The sequence below is a fragment of the Geospiza fortis genome, unplaced genomic scaffold, assembly GCF_000277835.1.
Source record: "Geospiza fortis unplaced genomic scaffold, GeoFor_1.0 scaffold41, whole genome shotgun sequence".
Classification (NCBI taxonomy): domain Eukaryota; kingdom Metazoa; phylum Chordata; class Aves; order Passeriformes; family Thraupidae; genus Geospiza; species Geospiza fortis.
This window is the reverse complement of record NW_005054299.1, coordinates 2,658,575-2,669,599: the sequence shown is the minus strand read 5'-3', so window position 1 is coordinate 2,669,599 and position 11,025 is coordinate 2,658,575. Positions and strand designations below refer to the sequence as shown.

Below are 11,025 nucleotides of genomic sequence, written 5' to 3'. Positions count from 1 at the left end.
GTGTGTGTTTGCACATCTTCAGGGGCTGGTGAAAAAATGCATAAAGTTATACTATATTGTCTTTCCATAAATAATAAAGAATTTCAATGAGAAGCTACTACCAGAATGATTTTTGGTAAAGCTGAAATTTCAGAAAAGATTTTATATCTGCAACACATCAGAGTTTTGAGAAGTCTCCTATATTATGTGAGGATTTCTAGCCAAACAGAAACTTCTATGAAAGACAGCAATATACTCTTTGCTTTAAGGAGAATAATTATGCTTCTACAAGTTTATCTTTCCAACTTGGTAACACTGAACAAGGTGAGAGGTACAGGATTTAGTGCAGTCCTTTTTTTAATACAAATTATTTTCTCTTCTTTCATGGTTTTTATTCCTAACTGTGAAGTGATCATTCTAACCACCAATGCAGGTGATGTGTTCTTAGGCACTACCCCTTGTTTCAAACTTTTTATAATTCAATACACTTAGTAATGTTTGTTTAATGTAGATTTTATGTATATAATATACTGGAATTGGCAATGGATAATAATTTAGGAGTCAAGTTCTTTCACTGTTCCAGTGAGTTACACATTAGAAGCCCAAGGAATCCCAGTGAATATCGCAAGGGGAGCAGAGCTGAGGCCTTAGTCTGGGAGAAATATCTTGTAATTTACAAGCTCTGTGCTAGCAATTTAAAACAATAACTAGCAGTGCCTGGCAATGTGAAAACAATATAAAGTAATGAATGTTTCAATAGGGAAACAGGGATAGCTGGAGGGTGTGATATGGTGTCTGTCTTTTGTATCACCAATTTATTGTTACTAAGAGCATGCAACAAGAGAGTCCAAAAATAGAAATTCCACACATTGACTTTTTGTTCAATTCTTCTGAGGGATAAAACACATGTTCCCCATGGCTTTATTCAGTCTCTGGGGGGGAAAAATAATCTACTCTTGCCTAAACCATTCCATTATGACAGGTAAGGATTTTTGCTTTATTCACTAAGCTAAGGAAAAGGATATAAACAATTTATTTTTAATTGCTATGTCACAGCAGAAAGAAATACACAAATACTGAAATAATGTGTTTCATGTTTATATCACAGGGTCCATTAAGTATTTGGCTGTCAGAGGCTGCACCCTTTCATGGACAATGCCACCAGACAATCTCAGTTTATCTTGAGCATCCAAGAGGCAATAACTGGATTTTGGTTTGATTGGTGCTGCTGGCAGTTACTGACATGGTCACACCAAAACTCTGTTCTAGCAATGTTAGACTGCAATCTTCAGCACTCTCCTCATCACAACAAAACCTTGCATAACAACCTGCCTTGGTAGTAGTTAAACACTTCAGCATCCTTTTAATTATTATGGCTATAATTCACATGACTTCATGCCAAAATTTTACTTTCTTTATTGGTACTGTATTACAACCTAGTTTACATGAGAAGATAAAACAAAGAACTGTGAGAGGGAGGGAATTTTGAAAACTACTTTGCATCATGGAAGATTAACTACTGTCCAATAAATACATGTCAAAGTCTTCATTATTCTACTAGTGTAGATTTGGAGTAACTGATTATTTTAACTGGATTAATATGGCTTTAGGATGACAGAACCAGGAGATGTGAACTTTACGTTTAATTGAGAATGAAGTTAGATATGTCACTGATATTTTTGGGGCATTTGTTCTAGTAATTGATGTGCAATACATATCAGCCTAGACTCTAAAGTCAGAACTGAATGCATTTTGTCTTTCTTTGTGCCCTAGCTCTTGATGTAAGCATAGGATGCCTTAATTTACACTCACAAACTTTAAGTTTGAGCACAACAACATGTAGAAGTGTTTAGGAAAAAAAAGGGAAAATCTGAACAGCAATTAATAAAGAACTCAATTGGCATTTGGCAGTTTCATCACACTGAAATAATTGTTGCCTATTGCTGGTGTTTAGTGGTTAAAAGAAACCATGGAAATCAACCATTTGATTCTCAATTTCATACTGTGCCATACAATCAATTCTTTTTAGTCAGACTGTCTCTAGATTTACTTCTGAGCCATAGTAAAATGAGGAAGCTTTCATTAATCTTTCAGATGCTTCATATTAATGACAAGGCTCTTGCATGAACAATGTAACAGCAATTAAAAAGCCCATTAATCTGCATTACAGCTATTAAAGATGCATGTCATTAAAGGGTATGGAGTTTGATTCATTTTCGCACCCCCCAAAAAATGGAGCAATTATGGTCTGGCAATGCACTTTGTCATCAAATTAGGTTGGGGTTTTCCAGCAAATGGCTTTGCAGCGTTTAGCTCTTCTCCTGTTTTATTATTCATGACTGAAATGTGGAAGTCAAGACCTTTGAAATTACTTTACCTTCTTGTGGAGTGGAGATGTTCAATGCATGCAAGCTCTCAGTACAGCCAGCCAAAGTGCAAGCAGTTAGGGTTACAGCATAGTTTGTGAAGGGATGCAAGCCACTCAATACACCTGCAATACAAGAAAACAAGGTGTTATGCATGTACAGTGTATAGACTGACTGCATGCACACACATGCAGAGGGAAAACAAACTTTTGTATTATGGGCTCCCACTGTTACAGGTGGAAAAGAAAAATTATTTAAGGTTTCATTGCTACTATCCATGACTTAAATTTTGCAAAATAATTTAAGAGCAAATTACATTTTATTATATTTTCAGTATTAAATATGCACCTGTGTTTCTTTAGTCATGCTCACTGAAACAGATACTACTTCAAAACAGAGGTGTATATTTTAATGTGACAGTGAAGGAGTTTTTTCCTTAATCCATGTCTCAAAATCTTTTCAGTTATTAATCTTATTTTTCCAAGGAATTTTCATTGTCTCCCAGAACAAGGTTTTTTTTAATGAGTCCTCTCCAATGATGACCCTATTCATCCATAAATTGAAATATCTTTTTTATGAAACATCTTACTTGTCTTCCATTCAGTAGCAGCATACAGACCATACATTTGCTATGCTAACAGCAGTAACATAATTCAGGTGACACAGCACCCAAGGGTTTACAAGAATAAAAGATCTGGAGCCTTATTCTATTTCAGGTCCTGCTTATGTTAATGAAGAGAAGTTACTAAATTCTCACATATCAATCAGCTCAATGTAATAACAAATAATAATCACAGCTTACTACTTCACGAAGTTTTGCAACATTTTGAACTATCAAATACAGAAGGATTACAAGGGAAAAATTTTAGTTTAGAGTCATTTTAAGAAACATCAGCAGTTCCCACTTCAAAGTCCAACAACAAAGTAATATAAAATCTAAATACAGAAGTAATTAAAGGAAGGCCAACTCATGCCAAGTTTTATTTCAAACCATGTTCTCACCTCGACTGTCACAGCTCTAGCAAAATTGATGTGGTGTTTCATTAAAAAAATAAAATTTATAGCAAACTGTGTTATTTCAAAACTGCCAAACACTGGGATTATGCAAATCAGCTTAGAAAACAACAGCACGTCAAAGAACTGCAATTTCTGGCCAATTGTCCTACAGTAGAAGAAGTCTGAAAATCCCCTCAGTATTACATGTACACAAACAGGTAAACAAAATTAGTCCTTATTATTGCTCTTCACTGGGTTACTACACTAACAGAATGCAACATAACTGCGTTTCATTAAAAAAATATTTTTTCCCCTTATAAGGCCTTTATAATCACAAAAAAGCCATGGAGAATTTTATGTTGGAAGTTAAGAGCTACAACACAAATTATTATTTTCTGAGTAGAACCATCAGTCTGTACAAGTTTATATTGCGTTTAATAAAAGGTGTGTTCACATGAAAAATACAAGATTGGCTTTCACTGAATCAGTAACATTTATGCTTTTTCTTGCAATCAATCAAAAATTTCAAAGGTTGGAATAGCAATGATCTTTCTATTTGAATTTCTCTGGGGTGCATTTCTACTCATACAAATGAAGAGATATTCAGAAGTAATCACTTTTACATCAGAGTATTGTTAAAATAAAACCAGTTGACCAGCATCTGCTTGCTCTGATCATAGTTTTGATTTTGCAAACCCCCAGTGAACAGTGGAAAGCTGTACTGACATCCAATCTAAGTGTGACAGGAGAGAAAAATTCTGTGTCGTTCACCACCACAGAAATGTCCCTGTAATCTTCCTGTGATGGACAGAGAACATTTTTAAGAACCATCAAAAAGATAGAAAATAGGAAATAATGTTTTCATAGAATGGTCTGAGTTGAAAAGGACCATAAAGATCATCTGATTCCAGCCCCCTGCCATGGGCAGGGACACTTCCCTCTAGACCAGGTAGCTCAGAGTCCCATTCAGCTTGACCTTGAACACTTCCAGGGATGGAACATCCACAACTTCTCTGGGCAACCTGTGCCACTGCCCCACCATGCCCACAGTAAAAAACTTCTTCCCAATATCTAATCTAAACCTTAACACTTTCCGATTAAAGATATTACCCCTTGTCCTTTCACTACATTCCCTTGCAAGAAGCTCCTTTTCAGCTTTCTTGTATGCCCTCCTTTAGGCATTACTATGCCTGTAAAGCATTGGAGGCTACATGAAATTGTGCATCACATAAATTCTATTTGTCAAAACACCATCTTTTTTTACACAAAACAGTATTTCCACTTATTTCCAGATCATAGAGGGTTAAACCCAGGAAACTATAAAATGTGCTTTGGGAATTACCTCCACAAATAAATACAAGCAGGAACCAAATCCTCTAACTGTGACATTTGCAAGTTCCTGGCCAAGAGGAGCGTGGCATCGTATACACGCCATCTCTCTATTCACTCTGCAGTGCTTTAGGAAGGAGGAGCGTGGCATCGTATACACGCCATTCACTCTGCGGTGCTTTAGGAACCAATTTAGTTTGATTTGTACATTTAGCACTTGTAGCATTTGTTTCTTATGAAGCAGTGAATTAACGCTCCTTGCATTTCCTCACGGAAGACATCCTGTAGGGTTACCAATGGCTTCAAGCACTGAGAGCTGCAGAATATCAGACATGCAAAAAGATGCCAGGATGTGTAGAAGGTTTGGATTGAACTGTTTGGTTTACTTTTGACAAAGTAGGGAGGTTTTATACGAAACACCTGTAGCACAAGAGACTTCCCATTGCACAGGTAGGTTTGTGAAAGGCTGAGAGAATTTGCATGAAAAAAAATAAACCCTTGTGCTACAGGAGGTTTTTGTTTAAAAAATTTATTCAGGAAAGGCACCAACTTAAAAAATATTTTTTTCATTTCCGTATTAATGTTTTTCCTTCACGTGAACTCTTGCACTATTTTTTTCCAACAAAGAAACAGATGTGCATAGGTAGGCAATAGAAAGTGCACAGATTTTATTTACATACTTCAGCAAACTACTTTTTCTCAGCTGCCATCCTATCTGTTTGGCCAGCATCCACTGTAATCTGTTCTCCTTCATTATGTTAATCTGTGGGCGGAAAGATTTCTGTCATCTTCAAATCGCTTGTACAGCAATGGTAAACACCTTGGCCTGTCTGTAATTGGACAGGTGTCTGCATTGGTGTCACCCAGCTTTTAATTCAATTAAAGAACTGGCTGCTCTGCACTCATTACCCACTCATTTCCCCTGGACTTCCAGTCAGTCAGTGAAATTTACACTCAGCACCTGACTATGCTGAAACACAAAGTCAGCAGTCCCACAGCAAAGATCATCACTGATACACGTGAATTAATTTAAAGAACAGCAAAATAAATTTTGAAGTAAAAAATAGCCTATGATCCAATGAAGTTGGCTGACAGCTTTAAAAAAACTTTCCCTAACTCCTCAATTATCACATTCAGACTGGCATCTCTTGTCCATACCAAATAATTGCTGATCTGGTAAGAGTCCATCAGGCTTTCCAAGATGGGGTGCTAACAAAGCAAAATTTGGCCACACCTGCATGCATTCTATTAATGCTAACAGGAGAGAGGTGGATAAATTGTCACTTTGATCAGGAGATAGGATTAGAGACATCATCAATATTTAAGAAGAGGGTCGGCCTCACACATTTGGAATATGGATCCCATGCATTTATTCTGCCACTACAGAGCAGCTGAATCCACCTAAACTCAAAATTTACATCATAGACTACATTCCAAGCCTTAAAATCCACATGGGGAACTGGAGATGCTAAATCATTTTAACACACCACTCCTATCTGCCCAAAGAACCTTTGGAAATAAATTAAAGTTCTAACACAGACATTTTGACACAGTGACCCCATGAAACTGAATAATGTCATTTGTTAAATATGAATGTAAAGTTAACAGTCTAAAAGAGTGATCTGGAATCACACCTAGAACATTAAGCCCACTTTATATGCAAAACTAGTATTTAATTGTCTATACTTTTATTTAAATGGTCTTTAATTATTTGCAATACCAAAAGTCAAAGTTTAGAGTTGTGCAAGAGAGAAAATGCTATGTTCATTCTAGCAGTGAAGGGATAACAACATGGATAAGGGGAATAGCAAAGGGGTCAACAATGAATTTACGGTAAAATGGGTGTATGGGCTAGTCAAAAGTAGTTGCATATTTAGGTCCACTCCATTCAATGTTCTAATGCATATAATATATGAGAATATTACATATGCAGCTTTTTCCCCTTTACTTCTCCATAAGGCAGATATTTCTTTTGTTCACTACCTCTCAAAGGGAGTTCTCATACATTTAGATAATACAGCCATATTCCACAGCATTGTGGCACATTTTGAGTGGAAAACTAGTACTTCTCATAAAAAAAAAATGTTTACTACTACAGTATGAGGGCTAATATTCTGTTCATAAAAACTGAGTGTATTACTTTGCCAAAGGGACTTTTCTTTGCCAGATTTTTTCATTGTTTCCTCCCTAACACTCTATTTCATGAGGACCTATTTTGAAATACACCTACTGCAACTGAAACAACACGTGACCTTTAGATTTACCTTAATTCTTGTCTAAGCTTTAAAAACAAAAATTACCAAATCTCTCCTCCCCAAACCCAGATTATTTAGCTAACTTGAATGCCCCAGGTCAAACAGCATCTGTCCAACAGTCACTTGTGTGTCGAGATGCATCATTGCCACAGTACACTTAATCACAGTCCACCGATCAGAAAAGGAAGTCCTCAACTGACTTTGTTTTTGACAGATTGTAGCAAAAACTGTTTAAGTACATGTGTCTTCCACGTATGCAATTCTGAACTGAAAGCCTGTGCACATCAATCTGTCACATACATCTGCATTTTTAAAGCATCTTCTAACTAAGGACAGTATGAGTCATAAAATGAAGAATTACTCAACAGGAGGGCACCTATTCCAACTCTTTGGCTTATAAGAACAAACAAAAGTTTCACTTTAATTATTGCATTTAGGTGGCTTGAAAGACCCTTTTTTTCCCAACAGAAATACTTCATAACAAATCATGTACAAGCTCCACTGTCTTTGAAGATGCAACTCAGTTTGCAGTGGTTCAAGGAAGCCTGTTACATTCCCCCTAGCATAGGGAACTCTCCAGCTGCTTCAGTTTGCAGAAAACCTTAACTGAACAGTGCAATTTTGCACCAAGAGTTAATTAACCACAGAGAGTACTGGCTTTGTAATATCTATCACTGTTTAACCCTCAATCACTCCAAATAACTTAATCATTGCTTATTTTCTGCAGCATGATCATCTTTAAAAGTTTGTAGAGAAACAAAGAAATACTGTTTACTTTTTTGCAGATTTTTTAATCTGTCTATAAAAACATAACAATCCTTTCTAGCCTGAAAAACATTAATAAAATAACTTCTTTTTATTACTAAAAATATGGGTATGTATCTAAGAGTTGATATAATTTTGATAAAATGCTCAGATTTATTTAATCACACAATTTACATTTTGTAAGAATAAATTTATATAATAGCATTGGACTGTAAACAAGATTCATTTAGGTCTAAACTCAATCAAGTTTGAATCTTAATACTGTAGAATATTAATATAATTTGTTTTAAAATTCATGTATTGAAAAGACTACACAAGTCTACTAAAGCCAGCTAAATGAAAAGAGAAGGGAACCTACATTCTGCCACTCTGACTTAGAGTCACTAGGAGCTCAAGCACCACTTGACAACTCACAGAAACCTAATGGGCACAGACAGATCTATCAGCTACCCCTTGTTGCAGTAGCTGCTCCAGCCAAACATTCTGATCTACATATGAAGTTTTACAACTTTAGAAATTTGTCTCAGCTTGGAGCAGGGATTTGGGAGTCCTTCTAGTGCTTTGGCCCTACATACATTTATCTTAGTTGGTCTACAATAATCCCTTTCTATAAACTTTAAAAATCTCATTAACTGCAGTATAGGAATGCTTTGAGCGTAAAATAATTGTGCAAACCAAGAGCTTTCAAATCATTTCAAGTGCATAACAGTATTGCCCAAGCAAATCACCAACAGCTTCACACAGCAAACTCTCCATTGGTGGTAAACTGCTCATTTCATCCCACACAGACGAAATAAGCCTGAGAGAAACAACATTTTCTAATATCCATCTCAGACAGAGATCCCCGAATCCCATCAGAGGGACCAGTCAGGGTGCAGAGGCCAGTCCCAAAGCCACAGGCTGCTTAGGCAGGGGACTGGCACAGCTTTCCCTGAGAGGGACAATCTCAGCTGACATCATTTGCCAGAGCATGGGCATTTGCCAGGCTGGCAGCAAGCTCCCCCAGTGCTATGGCCCCACTGTCCAGCCCTGGCTGATCTGTCACTGGCAGGTGGCCCTGTCTCCTCTTCTGAGAGACTCTCCAGCTAGAGAGCTTTCAAAACCACAGCACAGCTCAGAGACTTTGATTAACCATATTAAATCATTAAATTAACTTTTCCTGAGATATTCATCTGCTGAGCATAAAAGACTAAAAGGTGAAAAGTAATTACAAACACGTGTCACGGGAAGGAGGGAATGGCAGCTGTCAGCCACAATTTTCTCATTACCACGTGCGCAGCCACAACAAGAGCCCTTGGCTATTGCAGCAATGACAGAGGTGGGATGAACTGCAAAATCATACAAACTTGAAAGACAAATCTTTAAGAGGAATAAATACCAATTGTGTGTGAATTCTTTTGCAGCACATTTTATTTATTTATTATTTGTAGGTATCATTAGAGCCCACAGTTTAGAGGCTGGTCAATCCCCTGAATTCTACAGTGAGAGAAATCTGAATTATAAAATGGGGATTTTGCACATGCTTGACAAGAGAAGTATCAGAGGATTGTGATCAGTGGCACAAAACACAGAGGCAAGACAGCTGGACTGTATCCCAGGGTTCTGGGATAGTGTTCAACACCTTTATCAATGACTTGGATGATGGGGTAAGTTTGCACCCTCAGCAAGTCTGGATGATACAAAAAGGGCCACTAAGATGGTAAAAAGACTGGAGCACATCTCTTCTGAGAGAGAGTGAGAGAGCTGATCATCTCAGAAAAGACAAGGCTCAGAGTGATCTATCAAAATGTATAAATACTTTATGGGAGGGAACAAAGCAGCAGCCAGACTATTCTAAGTAGTGCCAGCAACAGGACAAGAGTCAACGGGCACAAATTGAAGTACATGAATCACAGTATCAGAGAATATCCTGAGTTGGAAGGGACCCACAAAGATGATGGGTTACAATGATCTTAGAGGTCTTTTCCAACCTAAATGAATCCGTGATCACAGAGTCCAAATCCTGCCTCTGCACAGGACAACCCCAAGAATAACACCATGTGTCTGAGAGCCCAAACACTTGTTCAACTCTGGCAGGTTTGGTGTTGTGACCACTTCCCTGGGGAGAAAATTAAATTCCAACTGGACACAGGAAATCACTTTTTACTGCGAGGGTGACCAAACCTGGAACAGACTTCTCCTAGAGAAGTATCTCCATGTACAGAGATATTTAAAACTCAACTGGATGTGGTTCTGGGAAACCTGCTCCAGTCAAGCTTGCTTGAGCTGGGGCAATGACCTAGATAATCCTTCCAACCCACATGACCCTGTGATAATATGGATTCCAAAGGAAAGTAGAAGCAAAAGCTGATCACAGACCACACGGAAGCAGTGTGCTCTAAAGCTTCTTCCATTTGTTTAATACTGATTCTAACTTATATTCCAAATTTTGGCGTCAGTATGTGGGATGCACTGGAATGCAGAAAAAAGCAATCCAGCCTTTAGGAAAAAAACTCTTACATGTGGTGACTCTGTACTTCCTTTATTATTTTGCATCAATGTTATTACATGCTTCTCTGAAGGTAAGATGGGCAAGCATGGTACTTTTCAAGAACTTACACTCTAACTTTATACTCTCATCCTAGAATACAAATACTGAACACTACGTTGAAATATATCACCTTATCCAATAAACTCCTGGTTCAACAGTCAGAACCTCATTTAAAGGATTTAAATCTGATGAATATTCCTTTCTTGGATGAAAATGAAAAAACAGTTTGACATTTTGGAAGATTACAAGGGTCAGATTTTGAAGGATTTTGCTTTCTGAGGAGTCAGAAATAGGCCTCTGAGACTGTGGGATTATGGTCATTTAAAGACCTATTTTATTTTTAATATTTAGCTCAGCTTTTCTTCTTCTGGACAAGGGTACAAGAGGTTCTTCTGAATGTGACACACACAGTACAGCCTTCTGAGATATGGGTAATGCTCTTAACTTTTTGCTACTGGGCTCCAGTTATGACTCAGGACCCTACTGTAAATGTTCAAAAGAATTTACAGTGTAAGTATAAACCAAAACACAACAGATGGGCCTAAAAAGCTACAAGGAAAAAAATAAGAAAGAGGGTTCTCAGTGCCCTCAGATACATTTCCAGCAGCAGATAAGCAGTGGCTAGGCTTGACAGGGAATGAAAATTTCAAGGAGGGCATAGAAAAATACCATAGATTCTTCATCAATGATCCCACAGAGAGCTGTGGTGCCTTTCTGCTGTTGCATTAGCAAGCCTGGCTGTTTGGGTTACTGCAGCATTTTCTCATGGAATGCAACAAAAGAATTTCTAAAGAAATGTCCCTGA

At 37.5% G+C, this 11,025-nt stretch overlaps 1 protein-coding gene across 1 annotated transcript in view; it reads right to left on the bottom strand.

The window, feature by feature from the left end:
* Positions 1–11,025, bottom strand: part of USH2A (usherin) — a 371,949-nt gene that overhangs the window by 209,443 nt on the left and 151,481 nt on the right. The window contains 1 exon segment of the mRNA XM_031059531.1: positions 2,357–2,470. Coding sequence (XP_030915391.1) covers positions 2,357–2,470 — 114 coding nt within the window.